Source organism: Stegastes partitus, unplaced genomic scaffold (genome assembly GCF_000690725.1).
Source record: "Stegastes partitus isolate 25-593 unplaced genomic scaffold, Stegastes_partitus-1.0.2 Scaffold515, whole genome shotgun sequence".
In the NCBI taxonomy this organism is placed as follows: Eukaryota; Metazoa; Chordata; class Actinopteri; family Pomacentridae; genus Stegastes; species Stegastes partitus.
The window spans coordinates 278871-297868 of NW_007578246.1; the positions used below are offsets into that span (position 1 = coordinate 278871).

The 18998-nt window shown below is 43.4% G+C and overlaps 1 protein-coding gene across 1 annotated transcript in view; it reads right to left on the minus strand.

The window, feature by feature from the left end:
• The window catches only part of cep120 (centrosomal protein 120), a 31070-nt gene that overhangs the window by 2377 nt on the left and 9695 nt on the right, over window positions 1-18998 (minus strand). Inside the window, exons 12-19 of the mRNA XM_008287698.1 lie at window positions 18093-18189; window positions 17722-17886; window positions 16490-16579; window positions 16288-16380; window positions 15777-15938; window positions 15574-15696; window positions 14453-14551; window positions 409-554 (exon numbers count right to left, since the gene is read on the minus strand). Of these exons, the coding sequence (XP_008285920.1) occupies window positions 409-554; window positions 14453-14551; window positions 15574-15696; window positions 15777-15938; window positions 16288-16380; window positions 16490-16579; window positions 17722-17886; window positions 18093-18189 (975 nt within the window). The remainder of the gene's footprint in view (window positions 1-408; window positions 555-14452; window positions 14552-15573; window positions 15697-15776; window positions 15939-16287; window positions 16381-16489; window positions 16580-17721; window positions 17887-18092; window positions 18190-18998) is intronic.

Below are 18998 nucleotides of genomic sequence, written 5' to 3' on the forward strand. Positions count from 1 at the left end.
GCCAGATTCCAGCGGAGACGTTTTCCATCAGCAGAATAATGTTTAATTATTTAATCACTACAGGAAGTTCCTACGAAGCTAATTAAAGTCGACGCTGACAATTGTTTTCTAGATTAACGTCACGTTTCATAGATTTTTTCTTTCATTCTACGTAATAAATGTAATTATTATATCTGGGTTGGGTCAGCGAACCCCGTCTGAACTTCAGAGTTTTTTATTTATTAGATATTTATTAATAAATCTATAAATTAAATACTGAAGGTCACATGATGCCATAAAACTAGAAATCTGAACACATGCAGTGAACGTCTTCATATGAAACCCTGAACTAACGTTAGAACTTCCTTTAGTTTATTTGCTGCTCGTCTTTGTGTCCCTGCAGCAGAACCACTCCAGGTGGGTCGGTACCTGTTGAGCTGGTTCCGGATGCCGTCCAGCTCCTGCCGCTCCTGCCGCGCCGCCTCCTTCTCCTCGGTTGCCAGGTAACGCAGCCTCATGGCCTCCAGCTCCTCCTGCTGCTTCTTCAGCCGGTTCATGGCGTTCTCCTGCTCGCGCTGCCGAAGCAAACAAACACAGCGTCAGGCGTCGCTCCAGGACCTCCAGGACCTCCAGGACCTCCAGGCTGGAGAACAAACCTCTGAGCTCGGCGCTGAAGCCCAACAAGCCGTTTGTCTCGATGGCACACGGCGGTGATGAATCCGTCTGGTTCCACGTTTTCAGAAAAAAACAGAAGCTGCCTGAGAAAGAATGCAGCCGGACTTTGAGGGAATTCACACGAAAGAAAACCAAATAAAAAAGCTTCACGCTCGTATTTCTCTCAGCTGCTCGGCCTCCGGCTCAGACAAACTAGCAGAACCCAGAACCGGGTCGGGTCCATAAATCACTGATACGACGGCGGAGCTTTAATTCTCAATTAAAAGACTTACGGCTGCTGGGAACGGTCCAGTCTGAGGGAACATGTGAACACAGCTGGACGCTCACAAACCGACACCAGAACCTTCATCACACGGCGCTAGTTTGGGTTTTAAGTCATTAAAGAACCACTGCTGCTGACGGTTCTGTTCGTCGGATTTGTTCCATAAAACTTCAGCAAAAAGACAAAAATCATTCAGACTCAAAGAACAGCAGCAAAGTCACACGTTGGTTCTGGACCGGTCCAAACCGTTCAGCTATAAACGACGCAAACAGGAAGTTAGATCTGAACTAACGGCAGGTTTCATGTTTTCCTCTGAATCCATCAAACCGACGTTGGATCAGAACGTTTCTCTGGAAGTCTTCAGACGACCGACGTCATCGGTTCTGACGCCTGTTTTCACCGTTAATCAGCTGATTGTTCTGCAGAACGTCACATCAATGGATCCACAGAACATCCAAGCTAGAGCTCGTTTGTGACGATCAATAATCAATAATCGATGATCAGAATTCTCATCGTCAGCTGATCAGACGACTGGTTTCGTGATTGAACAAAAGCAGCCATGAAACCTTAATTATCATTTAATCGACCATCGAAGGTTAATTTTCTGCTTCTAAAACGACAATAATCAGATTTTTAAGGTCGTAAAACGAGACAGAAAATTTACAGAAACGAGCAGAAAGTTGTTTTTATGACTGAAGCTAATAATTGTTCTTTATCGTCTGTTTTAATAATCAATCAATCAATCAATCAATCAATGTTTGGTGAATAAAACAGAGAATAATGACATCTCAGATGCTGTAGGAGGAAATGCTCGTTCTTATTTCTGTTACTGATGATTAACAGATAATTGATGATCAGTCGTTTGGTCCAGAAGTCATCGACCGGACAGAACCAGACTTTCTTCATCAGACTGTTTTTAATGATTAATTAATGAATCGCTCCGTTAGACGGCAGAAAACTTTTTGACACTGAAGGACCAAGAAAAGCCTCGACACATGGAAACATCAAACATTTGACGACTAACGAGCAAATCAGTTGCTTCCCGTTAACGAACTCGTCGCCGTACTGACGAGCTGCAGCTGTTTTCTGAAGCTCAAGCTGCTCCTCAGCTCAGCCTGAACCTCCAGTCGACAGGTTTCCCTTAAATCTGGAGCTAAGCGGTCGCTAACGCTCGGCCGCTAACGGCAACAGACGAAGCTGGAATCCGTCTCTGCTGTCGCCGTGGCGACGCGGAGCAGAGCGGGCCGGCGCTGGATGGGAAAACCAACATGTTCACGTCCAGGTTCACACGGCCGAGCGAACAGAACCACGGCGTGGACGCTCACGCAGCCCAGTGTTGACTCAGGCGGCTCTCCGAGGACCATTAGCCGTCTGCGTTAGCGCCGCTCTCAGCCTAATTGCTAGAAAAACAAACAGGCCAAACATTTTCTCTGGAGCCCGATGCCAAAGACAATCTGAGTCCTGGAACAATCAGAGGACGAGGCGATACCGAGGCCTGGACGGGGGGGAACTCAGAAACCTCGTCTGGTTTTCACTGAGTAGAAATATTCAGTCATAAAGCAGCTGACGGATCAAACGCTGGTCTGGAAGCTTCCACAGGGAGTTTTTCTTCCTCTCACTCTGTAATAAATTCATATCTTGGAGGGTTTCTGGCTCCTGGTCGGACTAAACTAGACGCTGATAACCAGGTTCTGCTCCTAAACCTTTGACTGATGCTTTATAAACCAAACGATTAATTAAACAATCATAATCTGCTGCTTTTCTTGGTCTCACGCTGTTTTATAATTGAGTTAAAGTTTATTTGAACAGAACACTGTGACGGTTCGTCCAAACTAAAGAGTGAAAAACATCCAACCTTTAAAAGGCTCAATTTAACAGAACGTGAGACCAAGAAAAGCAGAAATTATGATTATTTAATTAATCGTTTGGTTTATAGAACATCAGTAAAACGTTGTGGAGCAGAAACTGATGAACTGTCGAGTTCGGTCCAACCAACAACCAAACAACCCTCCAGAATATTCAGTTTGTTATAAAGTGAGACCAAGAAAAGCTCAACCTGATGTTTTCAGACGAATATTTGATTCACTTTGTTTCGTCTCCAAAGACCCAAAACATTCCCTCTGAAAGATCAAGAAAACTTTAAGTGTTTGATTAATTAGCAGTCGATCAATTATCAAACGTTTGTTTTCTCCTGGTGGAACGAACGAAGCGATGACTGGATTTTTATCGCTCGTTGAAATGGCCGCTGTTCATCCTCAGAGGGACACGATTCATCCTCCGGTGAAGCCGTCGAAACGTTTCGGTTCAAGGCTGATTATTTTCTTGATGAAACAGAAACAAACCTGAAAGACTTTAAAGTTTCTGTCACAACTGAGATTTATTTTTCACGGCTCAAGGAAAAATTTAACTCCGGCCAGAACAAAACGTAACTCCACAAGTTGGTAAGATTCTCTGACACCTGTTTAACCGACGTTGAAGAGTTCCTCTGCTGCTACGAGGGATGCAAATAATACCCACAGTCGACCACGTTCTTAATCAATCATTTTTCATTGATAAGTCACATTAAGTACAACGGACATCGTTCGGTGTTGTGATGAAGCCACTTTTAAACCATCTGCCGTAAACTCAGCTAGCTTACGTTAGCTTCTACGGGCGAACCCTCCTGGATTATTTGTGGAGGTCATTAACCTCCTCAGAAGTCTCCGTCATGGTCCCGTTGCTAGCTAAACTCTCACAATGCTCTCTGGCATTGCCATACAGCTAAAACTCCAAAAAACTTGACCAAAACGTCCTAAAACGTCTCCAAAATTATCCAGATTTAGTATAAAATGACTCAAAACTTGTTGCATTCAAACTTGCTAGCTAACCTCCCACAATGCTCTCTGCTGCTAACATGAGCTGTAGCCTGAGTGACACCTCCTCTGGTCCCTACAGGATTAAACAGTGAGAGGCTCCACCTGGTGGAACAAACAGGTACTACAGCTGGTCTATGATAGGTTCACTGACATCATGTAGAGAATACAGGTTTTCTCCATGTGTTGGAGCTTCAGTGCAGCCGACCTTCTAACTCTATATTTACCTTCTAACTCTACATTCAGACGGTGTCCTACTGGAGCTTTACAACAAGGTTCCACCTGCAGAACATGGAGGAACAGACTGGAGGCAGAAATGTAAGAAAACGTTGTGAAAAGCTCCCAGAGTGCAACGCTTAAAGAATCCTCCACCGTCTGGCTGCTGTCTGAACAACGGCAGCACGTTAACGTCACATAAACGCCTTTAATGACGAAGAACGATCATGTGAACCGACAGTTTTCAGGTTAACGTACTGCCGACGGCTCCACACACATTTTTAAAGGGGGAAGAAAAAGTAAACGAGACCAGCTTCGGCCTGAAAACAGTGATCGTCGTACATCCCGTCTCCTGAGTGACGCTGAAGGATTCAGGATCGATGGCCCGGCGATGACTCCTCTGTCTTCCTGCCTTCTGAGCGGCTGGAGGAGGACAAACGCTTTCCTCGGCTCACGTCAGGTTTTCTGAGCACCTGTGGGAGTTCAGCCGGAGTTTCCTCCACCGGCTCTTGTGGGGCTTTCACGGATAAAAGAAGAAGGGAAACAATCGGGACTCGCATTAGAGATAAATGACTGTTGTTACTGCAGCAGCTGAAATCACAGGAAAACATCACAAGCATGTAGAAACCGTTGGTTTCCTGTAAGACGCTGAGGCAGCTCCACGTCGCAGGAGGCCCACGGAGGCTCGATTGGTAAATGTTTTAGAGCAGATCTGAAGAAGCAAAGCAGTGAAGACCTGACCTTGGAGGTTTCTCCTTTTATTGCTTCTCAACAGTGAATCAATTTAATTTGAATTCACAAAAAAGACTCGTTCATGTCAAAGTGAAGAGTTTTCTACAAAGTGACGTCCCTCAATTAAAACATGAAATAACTGAAGCATTGACCCCCTTTGAAGTCACATAATTGAACTCAGGTGCAGGAAGTTGGTGCCAGAAGTCACATTATTAGTGAAGTAAAGATCATCTGAGGTCAGTGAATGAGTCTCAGTGATGGTAGAAGAAAGACTCCTGGATCTGGAAGGTCCAGTCTCTGGTGGATCAGAACTCCTGGATAGAACTACACCATGAAGACTGAAGAACACTCCAAGAACTCTGTGGAAAGGTTGTTGAGAAGCTTCAGTCAGGAGGCGATACAAGAAAACATCTCTTGGAGTCCAGTTAAATCCTTCATTAATGGAAGGAACATGGACCATGAGTAGATCTGACTAGATCAGGACATCCTCAGAGACTGAGTGACCGAGCAAGAAGGAGACTCGTGAAGGAGGCCACCAAGACTCCTATGACTCCTCTGAAGGAGTTTCCAGCTTCAGCAGCTGAGATNACACCATGAAGACTGAAGAACACTCCAAGAACTCTGTGGAAAGGTTGTTGATAAGCTTCAGTCAGGAGACGATACAAGAACATCTCCAAGTTACTGAACATCTCTGGAGTCCAGTTAAATCCATCATTAAGACATGGAAGGAACATGGACCATGAGTAGATCTGACTGGAGCAGGATGTCCTCAGAGACTGAGGGACCGAGCAAGAAGAAGACTAGAGAGGGAGGTCACCAAGACTCCTATGACTCCTCTGAAGGAGTTTCCAGCTTCAGACTGTTCATAGAACAACTGGTGTCTGTTCTTCACCATCAAAGCTTTATGGAGACAAAGAGAAAGACTCTGTTGGAAAAAGCTCAGATTAAATCTGGACCAGAGTTCACCAGAAGACATGTGGAGACTCTGAAGACACCTGGAAGAAGGTTCAAAATTTAGCTTTATGGTCATCAGACTGGACCCCAAACAATGAACATCATCACAAACACACAACCTGATGCAGTCTGCAGGAGAACTGAGACGTGGAGAAGACTTGTTTTCCATCAATGAGCCGAAGCAAACAGCCAAAGCTCCACAGAGATGGTTTGAAGACAACAAGGTGAAGTTCTGGAGGTCCAGTCAGAGTCCAGACCTCAATCCAGCTCAGAACTTGGGGCTGAACTTAAAAATAACTTCTGTTCACTCATGACGTCGCCGTGGATTTCACTCAGATTTTAATTTTTTACAACAGACGGATTAAATTTTGCTAAAATGCTCTGAAGCACTGTGACGACTTCTTTGTGATTATTTACAGTATTTTACTCGACGTGTGTCCAGATGATCTTCACCTTTAAACTCTTCAACGTGAGTCAAATCCAAAGACGAGGCAACGTTCAGCACTTTGCTTTAAATCATGTTAACGCTAAAAAGTCTCTGCAGTTGTCAGACTCATTATTTCCTCAGTTAATGAAGTGTTTCGATGGTTTGACCTTAAACGCTCATTTTTGTTTCTAATCATTATAATTTCTTCCAGACCAGACTGATCATGTGGAAGGTGTTTCTTCAGGTTGCTGTTTACTGCGGCGACTAGAAACTGAACAAACTGTAGACGACATTCCCAGGAATCCCTCGCTCGCTCCAGACGACGACTCAAACCCGGCGACCCTGCTCGTCTGGAACAGCGCTCCACTGGGGCTCCGCAGCATCCCAGTATGAGCAGTGGGAACCAGCAGAGCCTCCGCTGGGACCACGGCTCTGAAATTCCCTCAGACGATAAGTTCCATCTGCTGCCCGACAGACAGTTTTATACAAACAGACGAGAGACGACGCTTTTAGTCCCGCAGCCTCTCAGAGAGGCCGACTGGAAACCAGTGAAACCGAGACGTCTGGTTCACGTACAGATTATTATTTCCAATTAATCGTCTGAAGAGCAGCTACGGCTTCACTCAGATCTTTCTAGGAACCTCTGCTGGATATCGACTGATTTTTTTTTTGCTTTATTTTGCTCTTAAAAACCAATTTGTGTTGTTAAAAAGAGTCAAATTTAATAAAACTTTCATAGAAACGTCTGTTTGTGTTGCTCGTAGATTCCGGCTGAGCTTCAAATTCCCCTAAAGAAAGAAATCAATAAGTCTGCATCTGTATTTTCAGTAAATGATTAAAAAAAAGCTGAATTTAAAACTTCAAAGAAGCGCTTTCCTTCAAAATGAGACGAATCTCCAAAGAGACACCATCTAGACAGAAAGAATCGACACAGAAAAATCAACCAAACCGGAGCACAAAACAGTTTGCACCAGATTCTGCCAAAATTCTGAACTCATCGGCACAACTGGTTCTGAATAATGACCCAGCAGTTCAGTATCTACAGTCTGAGGACACAACAGGACCACGACGAGGCCCGACATGACCCAAAACAAGACAGAGTGACTGATGTGAGACACACGACGACACAAACAAGACAAATCCAAACAAACCAGACACAACAACGGCCCAAATAACACAAAGATGGTCAAAGACTCGACGGGGAACAACAACAACGAGACCAAAGGGACTTCAAAGTGTCCCAGATGGAGAAAATGGCCAAAACCAGACACAAAATGAGAGAAAAGCCAGTTGTTGAAGATACTCTTAGCACGGTGAAACGTCTTAGTGTCGACGGTTGAGCGCCACCACAAACCGTCAATGTTTCTGTTTGATTACTGAGTTCACGAATGAGTCGCACCGAGCTGGACAACAAACCAGAGTCCGACTCCGTGGTTCCCCTCAAACTGGTGGAAATATGGACGGGTTCCACCCAACGGTTCTTGGAGCGCTTCGACCAAAACTCTCCGTCTTGTGTCTTCAAACAACCGCCGTCTGGAAACAGCAGCTAACAAGTCGTACGAGTCTGTGGAGCTGCTCTTATCGTATCAGTAGAAAATAACCAGGTTACTGCCGTTCAACAAGCCACAAACACCAACTTCATCTCAACACAACCTCCAACATGCTCTTTGGTTCACCAGACAGTTTTGAATTTGCGCTCAAATTTCTCAAAGACAAGAACCAAGAAGTTCTGTTTCAGTTCCTGTATTGTGGCCATCGGCTGTTCATCATAACATGAAGGTAAACCAGACATGAGGGCAGAAATACTGACGCTAGATGTTTTCACTGGACCTCTGTCACCAAACATCAGACCTACAAGGAGCTTATTAATACTTAGAACTTCACTTTTATTGGTAGGTGCTAAAACTTCTTCCACGGTTTCATTTCCAGGCGCTACGATCCAAACGCCGCCCGTCTCTGAGGCTAGATGAGCTTTTCGTATCGATGTTACTGTAAGAACGAGTTTAATCTCCAGTTCCACAACAAGCAGCTCCCAGAAAGCCAAATTTAGCCGACCGACCTCCTAGCCAGCCTCTAAAAACACCAAATTTAGCCCCTCGGCTCAAAACTTTAATCCCTTTGTCCCAATATTTTTGCTCTGAAAAGACCAACTTAAGCTCCTTGTCCCAATATTTTGAGTTGAGAGAGACGGAGGCTGCCGCTCTGATCTGAGGCCTCGGTGCCGTCGGGGCATTAATTCTCCGGACGGCTGCACCTCCTGGGTTGAGAAGCACATTATTCCTCGGACAAGAATTTTTATGATCCGGCCTGAGCTAAACATCACGCCATGCGAGGCGCTGAGAGGAGAGAATAAATAGGCGAGCGGAGGCCGAGAAAAACCAAACAAGCGCCGGCTTTAAAAACCGCCGAGCGGCCAGACGGACGGTCGTGTAAACACAGGCCTGATATTTTATAAAAAGCGAGAGTGTGACATCTGAATAGTTAGCGCCTGACCGGCTTATTGCTCAACAGCAATCCCAGGGATGATTAATGGGCGGGGGGTGACACTCAGCGCCAAGCCCCCTTAGAGCGGCATAAATCACCCGGTGTTTTCTTTACAATGATGTGGCACTTAGAGAGGGGAGGAAGGGGGACGGAGGGGAGGAAAACCTGAAGGAAGAGGGGAGAGAAGGACGAGAAGGGAACAGGAGGAAGGCGAGAAACAAAGGACGGAATAAAGAGAAAGAAGAGAGCAAAAAAAAAGGAAAGATGGAGGCCGAGAGAGGAAAAAAACAGAAATGAAAGACTTGATGAAGATAAAGGGACGAAAAAAGGCTAAAAGATTGACTAGAAAAGAAAAGGAGGCAAAAACAAGGAATAAAACGTGGAATAAAGAGAAAGAAGAGAGCAAAAAAAAGGAAAGATGGAGGCAGAGAGAGGAAAAAACTGAAATTATAGACTAAAATAAGAAGAAAGGAGAAAGAAGGTTGAAGAAAAAGGGGGAAAGAAAAGACAAGACATGGAAAAGAAGCAAAAACAATGAATAAAATGTGGAATAAAGAGAAAGAACAGAGGGAAAAAGGAAACATGGAGGCCGAGAAAGAGGAAAAAACAGAAATGAAAGACTTGATGAAGACAAAGGGACAAAAAAAGGCTAAAAGAACGACTAGAAACGAAAAAACAAGGAACAAAAACAGAATAAAGAGAAAGACGAAAAAGAGTAAAAGGAAAAGACGAGAGTAAAAAAACCCAGAAGTTAAAGAATAAAAGAAAGAAAAGACAGAAAACGTTCAAGAAAAAGGGGAAAAGAAAGATTATAAACAGAAAAGAGGCAAAAACAAGGAAGAAAATGTGGAATAAAGAGAAAGAAAAGAGCAAAAAAGGAAAGATGGAGGCCGAGAGAGTAGGAAAAAAAGCTAAAGAATGAAGTGATGAGAGGAAGTGATGAAGATGTTTGAGGGCAAAGAACGAGTCAGTGGAGGAAAAAACTGAAGAAAGACTAGAAACTAAACTAGAAACCCTCTTTTTTTGTTCCTGTTCAGTTTGTTTCCTCTTTTTGCATCCCTTCAACATCTTCCTCAAACATCTCCATCATTTCCTCGCTTTATCGTCTGTCGCTGGCTTTCTGTCGTCTCTCTGCTCCCTTCTTTCTCTTTGTTCCATCTTTTGTTCCTAAAAGACGGGATGAAGACGAGAGCAGGAAGGAAAGACGAGAAAAAGGACAGAAAGCTGAAACAACGATGGACTGAACGATGTTTGAGGGCGATGAAGTCAGAGACGAGGAAAAACAGAAGAAAAAGGAGGAAAGAAAGACGAGCAAAGAAAAAGACGAGAAACTAACGCTGGAATAAAGAGAAAGAAACGAGCAAAAGGAAAGATGGAAGCAGCTAAAAATTATAGACTAAATTAAGATGAAGAGGAAATGATGAAGAAAAAGGATGAAAGAACGAGTCAGAGACGAGGAAAGAAAAGACTAGAAATAAGACGGAATAACGAGAAAGAAAGGAGCAGAAAAAGAGGAAACAAGCTCCTAAAATAAGATGAAAAGAGGAAATGATGAAGAAAAAAGTGCAAAAAAAGGCTGAAAGGATGAAAAAGAATTGAAGAAAAGAAAGATTAGAAATAAAAAGGAGGCAAAACAGAGAAATAAAAGATGGAATAAAGAGAAAGAGACGATCAAAAAGGGAAGATGGAGGAAGAGGAAGGAAAGCTAAAAATTATAAAGAGAGGAAATGATGAAGATGTTTAAGGAAGATGAAGAAAAAGGAGGAAAAAATACTGAAAGAACGAAGCAGAGACGAGAAGAAAAAGGAGGAAAGAAAAAATTAGAAATGAAAGATGGAATAAAGAGAATAAAAAAGAAAGGAGGAGGAAGCGCAAGAAACAAAGACGGAATAAAGAGAAAGAAGAGAGGAGAAAATAGGAAGGATGGAGGCAGAGAGAGAGGAAAAAAACCCCAGAAATGAACGACTTGATGAAGATAAAGGGACGAAAAAAGGCTAAAAGAACGACTAGAAAAGAAAAGGAGGCAAAGACAAGGAATAAAACGTGGAATAAAGAGAAAGAAGAGAGGAAAAAAAAGGAAGGATGGAGGCCGAGAAAGAGAAAAAAACAAAAAATGAAAGATTAAAATATGATAAAGAGGAAGTGATGATGATGTTTGGGGACGATGAAGAAAAAGGAGGAAAAGAACTGAAGAAAAAGTTGAACTGAAAAGAGCAGGACGACACAAAGCCGTGAGCGAGACGAGAAGCAGAAATGATGGAGCTGAGTGAAGAAAAAACGTGGTGGAGGTCAGAGGGCCGAGCGGGCCGGAGGAGGAGGGCCGGCGTGGCCCACATTTCCAGCTGCTTCGTGTCAGTAACAGTTATTAGTTTGTTCTGGAGGTTTACATTGGTCTCAGCTCCACTTAGCGCTCGGCCTGTGTGTACATGAACGTCTATCTCTGTGAGGACGAGCAGGCCGCCGCCGCCGTCTGGAGCTTCGGCCTCCGTTCGGATCAAAGCCCTCGACGGACGGAGCGAGCGTTGGCCGCCGCCTCTCGCACGTTTCACCGTCTACTTCCCGTCGGCTAAATATTTACCTCTGGTGTAAAAACACACCTCCACTTTCCTCCTCCGTCACACACAAACACTGTCGGGGCTTCTTATACTTGTGAGGACTTCAATCAAACAAGCAAACGATGTCTTCACTGACTCTTCTCTCAGCATTAGCAACCAAATAAATCTAATTACTCTAGATATTAATTAAGCACAGCCAACAGTACGCCTTATACTGATAGATTATTCTGTATAGTAATGATATATCACAACGTTGTCTTTGTGGACTCGTCTTGACCAAGTGAGTTATGGACAGACGTCATTAAACGCCACACAAGTCTCTGTCATGGTGCCGTCGCTACATAAACTCCCACAATGCTCTCTGGGTCACTACAGGAAACAGTTAGAGGCTCCACCTGGTGGAACAACCAGGTACTACAGCGACTGTACGATACGTTTTCCGGCATGCACGTCCCTCGTCTTCTGCCTCATCGGTAAATAATGTATTTTTAATTAGTTAATCAATTAGCAGTTAATCAGCAATATCTCTCCACCTGGTGGCGCCTCCAGGTACTACAGCATCCATTCAACTAACAATCAATCAGGAACATCTCTAGTCTCTAAAAAAGCCCGTCAGTTATGTAATATGAGCTTTAACCATCACAGGAGTCGTTGTCATGGTGCCCGTCGCTAGCTAAACTCCCACAATGCCCTCTGCTGCCAACATGAACATAAAGTCCAAGTGACTTCCTTCTTGTGTTGCTAGAGTATTAAAGACAACCTTCCATCCTATACTGTAAGCAGCTCCACCTGGTGGCGCCTCCAGGTACTACAGCATCCATTCAACTAACAATCAACCAGGAACATCTCTAGTCTCTAAAAAAGCCCGTCAGTTATGTCATATGAGCTTTAACCATCACAGGAGTCGTTGTCATGGTGCCCGTCGCTAGCTAAACTCCCACAATGAGAATCACTACAGGAAACAGTCCACCTGGTGGAGCAACCAGGTACTACAGCAGATCTACAATATATTATCTGACATGAGTGACCCCCGTCTTCTGCCTCATTGATTAATATATTTGTAATCTGTGAAATTATAAACAGCATTTAATCGATTAATGATTAATGTCCCAAGTCTTCTTCTAGAAACACATTTTTGACCACAGCAGACGTTATGTTGGCATCTATTATCAAGAAAGGCTGATATATGGGATGTAAATACATCAGTCGTCATATGCTAACAGCATGTGACAGCAGGAAACTGTCATTCATAGCTAGCTTCATTAATAATGGTTACTGTAACGTAGAAGTAGTATTTAGGATTGTAGGAAGTCTACATCCCCCCTAAAGCAAAGGCAGCTTCAGAGCACATCAGGACTTAACAGATTAGAACTCATGTCCACTGACTCTCCAGAATTCGTCCTTGGTGAGTTTATGACGCTATTTGTTCATTTGTGTTTTATTTTTTTGATGTCTTCATATTTAACACTCAGTGAGCGTCTGAATTGCTCCTCGGGGATAAATAAAGTTATTTGAATTGAATTGGAACAGATTGTTGAACCAAAGATGCTACGGCGCTACAGGTGGCATTAGCTGCAGGCTAACAGGCACAGCTAACCCCTTAGCATTAGCCGTATCCTAGCACGTTGCTGTTTTTACACCAGGAAACGTCCCCTTTTTTATATCTACATTAAAAAAATATTTAGGTGACAAATGTCATGATGTTTTCTTGTTGGCTTAAACATATTTATTTTATTATTTTTACATCCAAAAGCTGGAATAAACTGATCGGGTTAGCGTGAACAGTTTATAAAAGAGCATATAATTGACTAAATTAGCTCTCACAACAATAACTAAGAGCTTAGATGCTAGTTTAATAGAAAACAAAACAGGATTTCAGTAGCAGTTGAAAGCTGCTGTTTTGCTCATTTGTTTGTTGTAGTTTTTCCATTTAATTTCCACCGCTAACGTTTAGCCGCCGTCTCCCGCTCCTACGCACATCGATCACGCGTGTTTCTGTTCCCGCCGGCTGACGGATGGCGTCCGAGGCGGCGTTCGCTCCCCTCGACTCGCCGCTCGTCTTTAAACAGAGCTGCCGCTGAACGCTAAACACTGTCAGCTCGTCTCCAGCAGCAGATTAGAAACCCGCAGCGTCCCCGCGCAGAAAAACTACAATCGTCTGCCGTGAAATACGAGCGCTGTCCAGACGGAGAGTTTAGCTGCTCGCCGGCTCCGTGTTCGTAAGTTTGGCTCTTGTGTTTCCAGCTCCAGGTCGTGTTGTTCACACTTTAGTCACGAGGACGTCGGTTTGAAGGTTCTTACAGCAGTTTTCTATCGTCTGAGCCTGAAACTCAACCTGCAGGAATATGAAGATGTTCATGTTTGTTTTCATTTTAACTGCTGCTGCGTTCAAGGACACTCAGCCTTCATGGATTTATGAGCTCAAGCTGTCTGCTACTGGTTTTTGTGCTGATGCTGTTCTTCAAAGTTGGTCATTTCTTTTTTTTCTTTTTTAAAATTTCTTTTTAAAGTGAATTTCTAATTAATTCATTTTTATATATTAGTTATTTTAAATTAATTTAATTTTACTTTAATTGATCTATTGTTTGCTTTTACTTGATTTCTATTTTATGTAAATAGTTTTTATTTATAATTATTTTAAATACATTTTATACTTTTATATATTGTCGTACTTTTGTCATTGAAGTCTTTGTAAATGTATTTCTGGAGCAGAAAACATCAGATTATTCTCTTTGCTGCCGTTCATTCAGGAGTGTTTGTGTCGCGTTTAATTGTTCAGTTTGAACTCAGTTAATTAAATAAAAATATAATAAATAAAATCAAATAATTGTTTTATCAATTAAATCATTTTTATTTCACTATATTCTTCTATATGGTTTAATTTTCTATATTTAATATTATATTTATTTTATTTTAAAAACATACATATATTATTTCCCCCCATATTTATTTCTCTGTGGCTGATTTGATTTATTGTTTATTTGTGTTTGATGGGCAGCTGATTGTTTCCTGATCTGTTCACCTAAATAAGATTTTCAGTTTTTACAGTTTGTTTTTTTTAACAGGCAGTTTGTGGACATGATGACAATAAAAAGCTGTTTCAGGTCCTCGTGTCTCATCAGTACGACGTGTTTTGTATTTTTAGTTTAATCTACGTCTGCACAAACCAAACAGGAAACCTCCTGCCGTCGTCTCGCTGTTTGTTAATTGGCTAAATAGTGGAGCAGACCTCCAGGAGCAGCGTCTAAGCCTCCTTCTGGCCTTTAGCGCTCGTATTCTGGTGTAAACGCTGGTGGACGGCGGCGGCGGCCGGTACCTGCTTGAAGCGGGCCAGCTCCTTCAGGGCCCGTCCCCACTGCTGCTTGTAGTGAAGCTTGGACTTGGTGGTCGACTCCAGCTTCCTCTCCAGCTCCACCTGGACCATCACAGAGACGCTCCGTCAGTCGCAGGGTTTAAATGATTAACAACGAGAGAACAGCAGAAAAACGTACGACTTCTTCAACTCCTGGTTTGAATCATCCTCACGTTTGTTTTGTTGTCTTGAGCTTCACAAACTTTCAGCTGATTTCTTTCCTCTTTTTTTTTTTTTGCTCATAAAGGACGAGTGGATTTATTACAGGTAGTGTTATTATCAGTAGCAGTAAAAATAAGATTTATTATTAATTCTGCAGCGTTCTTCATGTTAAATTTAAACGATGATAAACCATTTAATCATTAATTATCATCGTATCTGATGATAACTAATGATTAAATGATGCTGACTGGATGTGGACACTCGGCAGACGGGTCGGTTAAGTGACTAAATATTGGCTTCAGGTTTAACAGTCCTGTTACCAAAGCAGCAAACTGCCAAAACAGGAATCAGACGTCAAACTTTCTGAACTAACGAACACATGACGAGTTGTTCTGCTAGAAAAACGAACCAAATCTACGCTTAAGATTGTGACGAGATATTCTAAATGGAGACAATCAGAGACTGAAGGGAAATCAAACTCCTGGATCGACAAAATAAAAGCAGCTCAGTTTGTGGAGGCTGTAAAATATTTTCAGCATGTAGAGCCACTTGTTTTGTTTTTTTTTAATTTTTGTGAAATAAAAAGTGAAAGAAACTCCACTTGTTCTTCTGATTTATCTCCTCCTTCGTGTTGTTCTGGTTCCACAGAGCTGCAGCTGAACCAGAGTGAAGAAGAAGAACAAACCTGGAGGCTGCTGCTCAGAGTCCAGACGGTTAAATGAGCACATACGTGAAACATCTGATGGCCTCAGCAGCAACATGTAGAGATGAACGGACTGCAGTGAAAAATGAGCCCTCGGTGACTACAAACCAGTCCTAACACCGTCTGAGGCCCATTTTTACCTGCAGATCACCTGTTATAATCTCCTTTAAGGTCTTTAATCCATAGCTGTGATTTAAAACGTTCAGATGAAGCTGCTGACCTTCTCCAGAGCCAGCAGGTTGACCTCCGACTGCAGCCTGAGCTCCGGCCTGGCGCTCTGCTGCTCTCTGTAGAGCTGGAACTCTTTCTCCAGCTGCCTGTAGCGAGACTCTCCGTCTGCGATCTGCACACAGCCAAACACAGGTGAGCGTCGTCAGGAGTTTACAGGTGAACACGGCGAGTTCGGCAGCCCGCCGCCTCTACCTGCTGCAGCAGCCGGCCTCGCTCCTCCTCCGCCAGCCGGGCTTTGTCTCTCTCCAGCGCCACCCGGTGGTCGCAGTCCTGCCGCAGCCTCCTGCTGCTCTCCTGCAGCTCCCTCTGGGTCAGCTCGTGTTCGGCCCGCAGCTCCCTCTGCAGCCGCTGAGTCTGAACACGGCAATAAAACACACTTAGAAGCAGCTGAGCTCAAACTTCAGAGCACAACACGATGCAACTAAAGGTTCTGATTAACAGTTTAATTAATCAACTGGCCATATGCTCGAGTGATGCAGAACTTCTGACGGTCTCAGCTGCTGCATGTAAAGACTGCAGGAGAGTAAATGACATGTGACACATATTTCAGAGCTCCTCAGATTCTAGATGTTCTCTTCCAGCCTACGTTCTATGTTTGACCACCAGATGGTGCTACAGCGAGCGACGCCGACTGTGTGATGGAGCTGAAGTGAACAAACAGGAGTCGTCTCTGAACAAACACATGGACTGTGTGAACTCTGACCTCCAGCTCGGCCTCAGCCAGCTGCTTCTCCCTCTTCTCCAGATCGGACAGCGTCTTCTGCAGCTGCTCCTCCAGCAGGTTGTACTCCACCTCCTGCCGAACACAGACACGTTAGGCTCTGGCTTCACGCCGTCACGCCGAGGATCTGGGTGGATGTGAGTGGATGTGAGTGGATGTGAGTGGATGTGAGTGAGCTCTCCACCTTCTTCTTGACCAGAGCCTCCCTCTCTCGGTCCCTCCTCCTCCACTCCTCGGCCAGCGCCTGCATGTGGCTCGACTCCTTCCTCCTCAGCTGAAACCAAACGCACAGACGTCTTTCATGCTTTCGTGAAAAAATCCTGCAGAACGTCTCACAGGCTCAATAAACTGTAAAATGAACCCGTAGCAGAAAGTTGATCAGGATGAAAACCAGCAGCACGACGCTGCAGCTGTTTGCTGGTTCTGGTTCCTACATTTACATCTGACTGACGTGAAAAATCAACATTTAGCTGTTCATAAATGAGTAAAACCTAAACTTTAGAATGTTCTTCAACACTTTATGAGCTATCGTGAATTAAAATCTGCCACACAGATGATTGAACAACCAAAGCAACATCACTGCATTTATATTATGTTAAAAAAATGCCCTGCTTGATTTAAAACTTCTGACTTTTGCATCTCGTCTTATTTCTAACTAAGCCCCAAATCATTCATACTCGTATTAAATGGTGACTTGTAATGAATTTGACCTGGCCAAGGTGCTTCTTCTGGCTAAAAATGACATAAAGTGACTAATTTTATCCATTTCAATGACTTGTTTTTAATATATTTATGTATATTTACTGTAAATGCAACGTCAAGAACTACTCGTACTCCTCTGAAATGTTGTAAATTGTTCAGAAAATGCAGCTTCTATATAATTTCTCATAATTTCTGACATATTCTTGAGCATTTTAATATAACACATGTATATATTTAACATCTCTAAATCAATGTCTGACTCTCTTTTGTCACTTCTAACGTTTAAGTGTTCATAAATTATTAAAAATCTCAAATGACTCAACATAAATGTGGCAAACAGATGATTTATTCAACAATCACTGCATTTATATTATGTTAAAATTGCACTGATTCATTATAAAATTCTAACTTTTGCGGCTCGTCTTATTTCTAGAGTTAAAGTTGAGCCCAAAATCATCTGACTGATATTAAGTTTTTCCTTTTTAAAGTTGCTTCAGACTGATGGTGACAAACTTTAACCATTTCTGAGTTGTTGTTTTTTAAATCTATATTTTTATTTTTTTACTATAAATGCAACGTACGAAATTACTTCAGACTGTTTCTGAGACAACGTTTTACTGTCTTCTGTCAGTTGTTTACGTCATTTCCAGCCAATAGAAGTTTAATAATCAAATAAAAATCTCGTGTCTGAGTGAGTATTTCAGACGTGATCACCTGGTCGTCGAACAGATCCTCCTGCTCCTCCTTCCACAGCTCCAGCTCCAGAGCCGTGCGGTACTCCAGGGTGTCTCTGGGCGCCGCCGGCCGGGCGTCGGCTGCAGGTCGGGGGGCTGCCGGGTGGGGAGGAGGTGGCGGCTGGGGGTGAGCTGGAGGTTCACTCTGGAGACGCAGGAGAAGAAAACCAGGAGACAAAAAAAAAGTTTGGCATCTAAAACGGACGTCATCTGATTTTAGACTTGTGGTGATGAACCAGGACTCAAGCAGCCCTCCTGTCTGATTATAGTTTTCTTTACGTCGCTGATATGAAGTCACGTTTGGTTCGGCTGCTCTCAACGTCCATGTTTTACCTCCACCTGCCGTCTCACCTGCGAGGACTCGGACACGACGACCTCGGCGGCCTTCACCAAGCCCAGGTCCTCCAGCGTGGCCACGTAGCTCAGCTCTGCCACCGCCTCCCCGGCTCTGATGGACGGAGAGGCAGCGTTAGAAACGGTATCTGGTCTGAACCTCTGTGAAGGAATCTGTCAAACCGGAAACTGCAAGTGTCTTTTCAGACTTCATGTGGCTGTAATCAGGTTTTCAAACGTGTAAATAAGAAACTCTGCTGATGTGTTGAAGCGTGTAAAGACATTAATAGATGAAAAGTCTAACTAAAGGCTACAGGGTCAGGTCCTGGTCCTGGTTACAAGAATGAACCTGATTAATTAGAGGCTGTAATTGCATTTTAACAAACAGCAACATGTGACACAGTAAGCTGTTCAGTTCAAATCCATTCTAGCTGACGACTGAATCAAAGAACAGACATGAACTTAAACCTAACGTTTGTTTTTCATTATTTATTTATCTGCGTGTTTCATCCGTCTGCTGCGTTCACAGATCAGTGAAACTACAGTGGTTATGTTCTACATGTTGAGGCTTCTTGTCTTAGAAGTCTTTGTTGCACGATCTCATCCTCCATCACTGTTCACCAAACCTTCTCACTCAGTGCATCCTGAGCATCATCTCCTTCAAACCAACTTCAGGTGCATCAGCGCCACCTAGCGGCCGGAGTGTGTCATCAGCGTTACAGGTGTGACAGAAATAAGGGAACTGAGGAAGGTGCAATTAACTTGTTAAAGCCCCAGCCCTACTTTTTTCCTTTTTTTACTTCTACCTTGACAGATTCACATCTGTAGGTGGAAGGTTTCTGTGCCCTGAGCTCAGGCTCACAGGCTCGTCCTTCATCGGTGAAAACTTGCTCAGCTCATGAGAGTGGCTCTATGTTGTCAGCT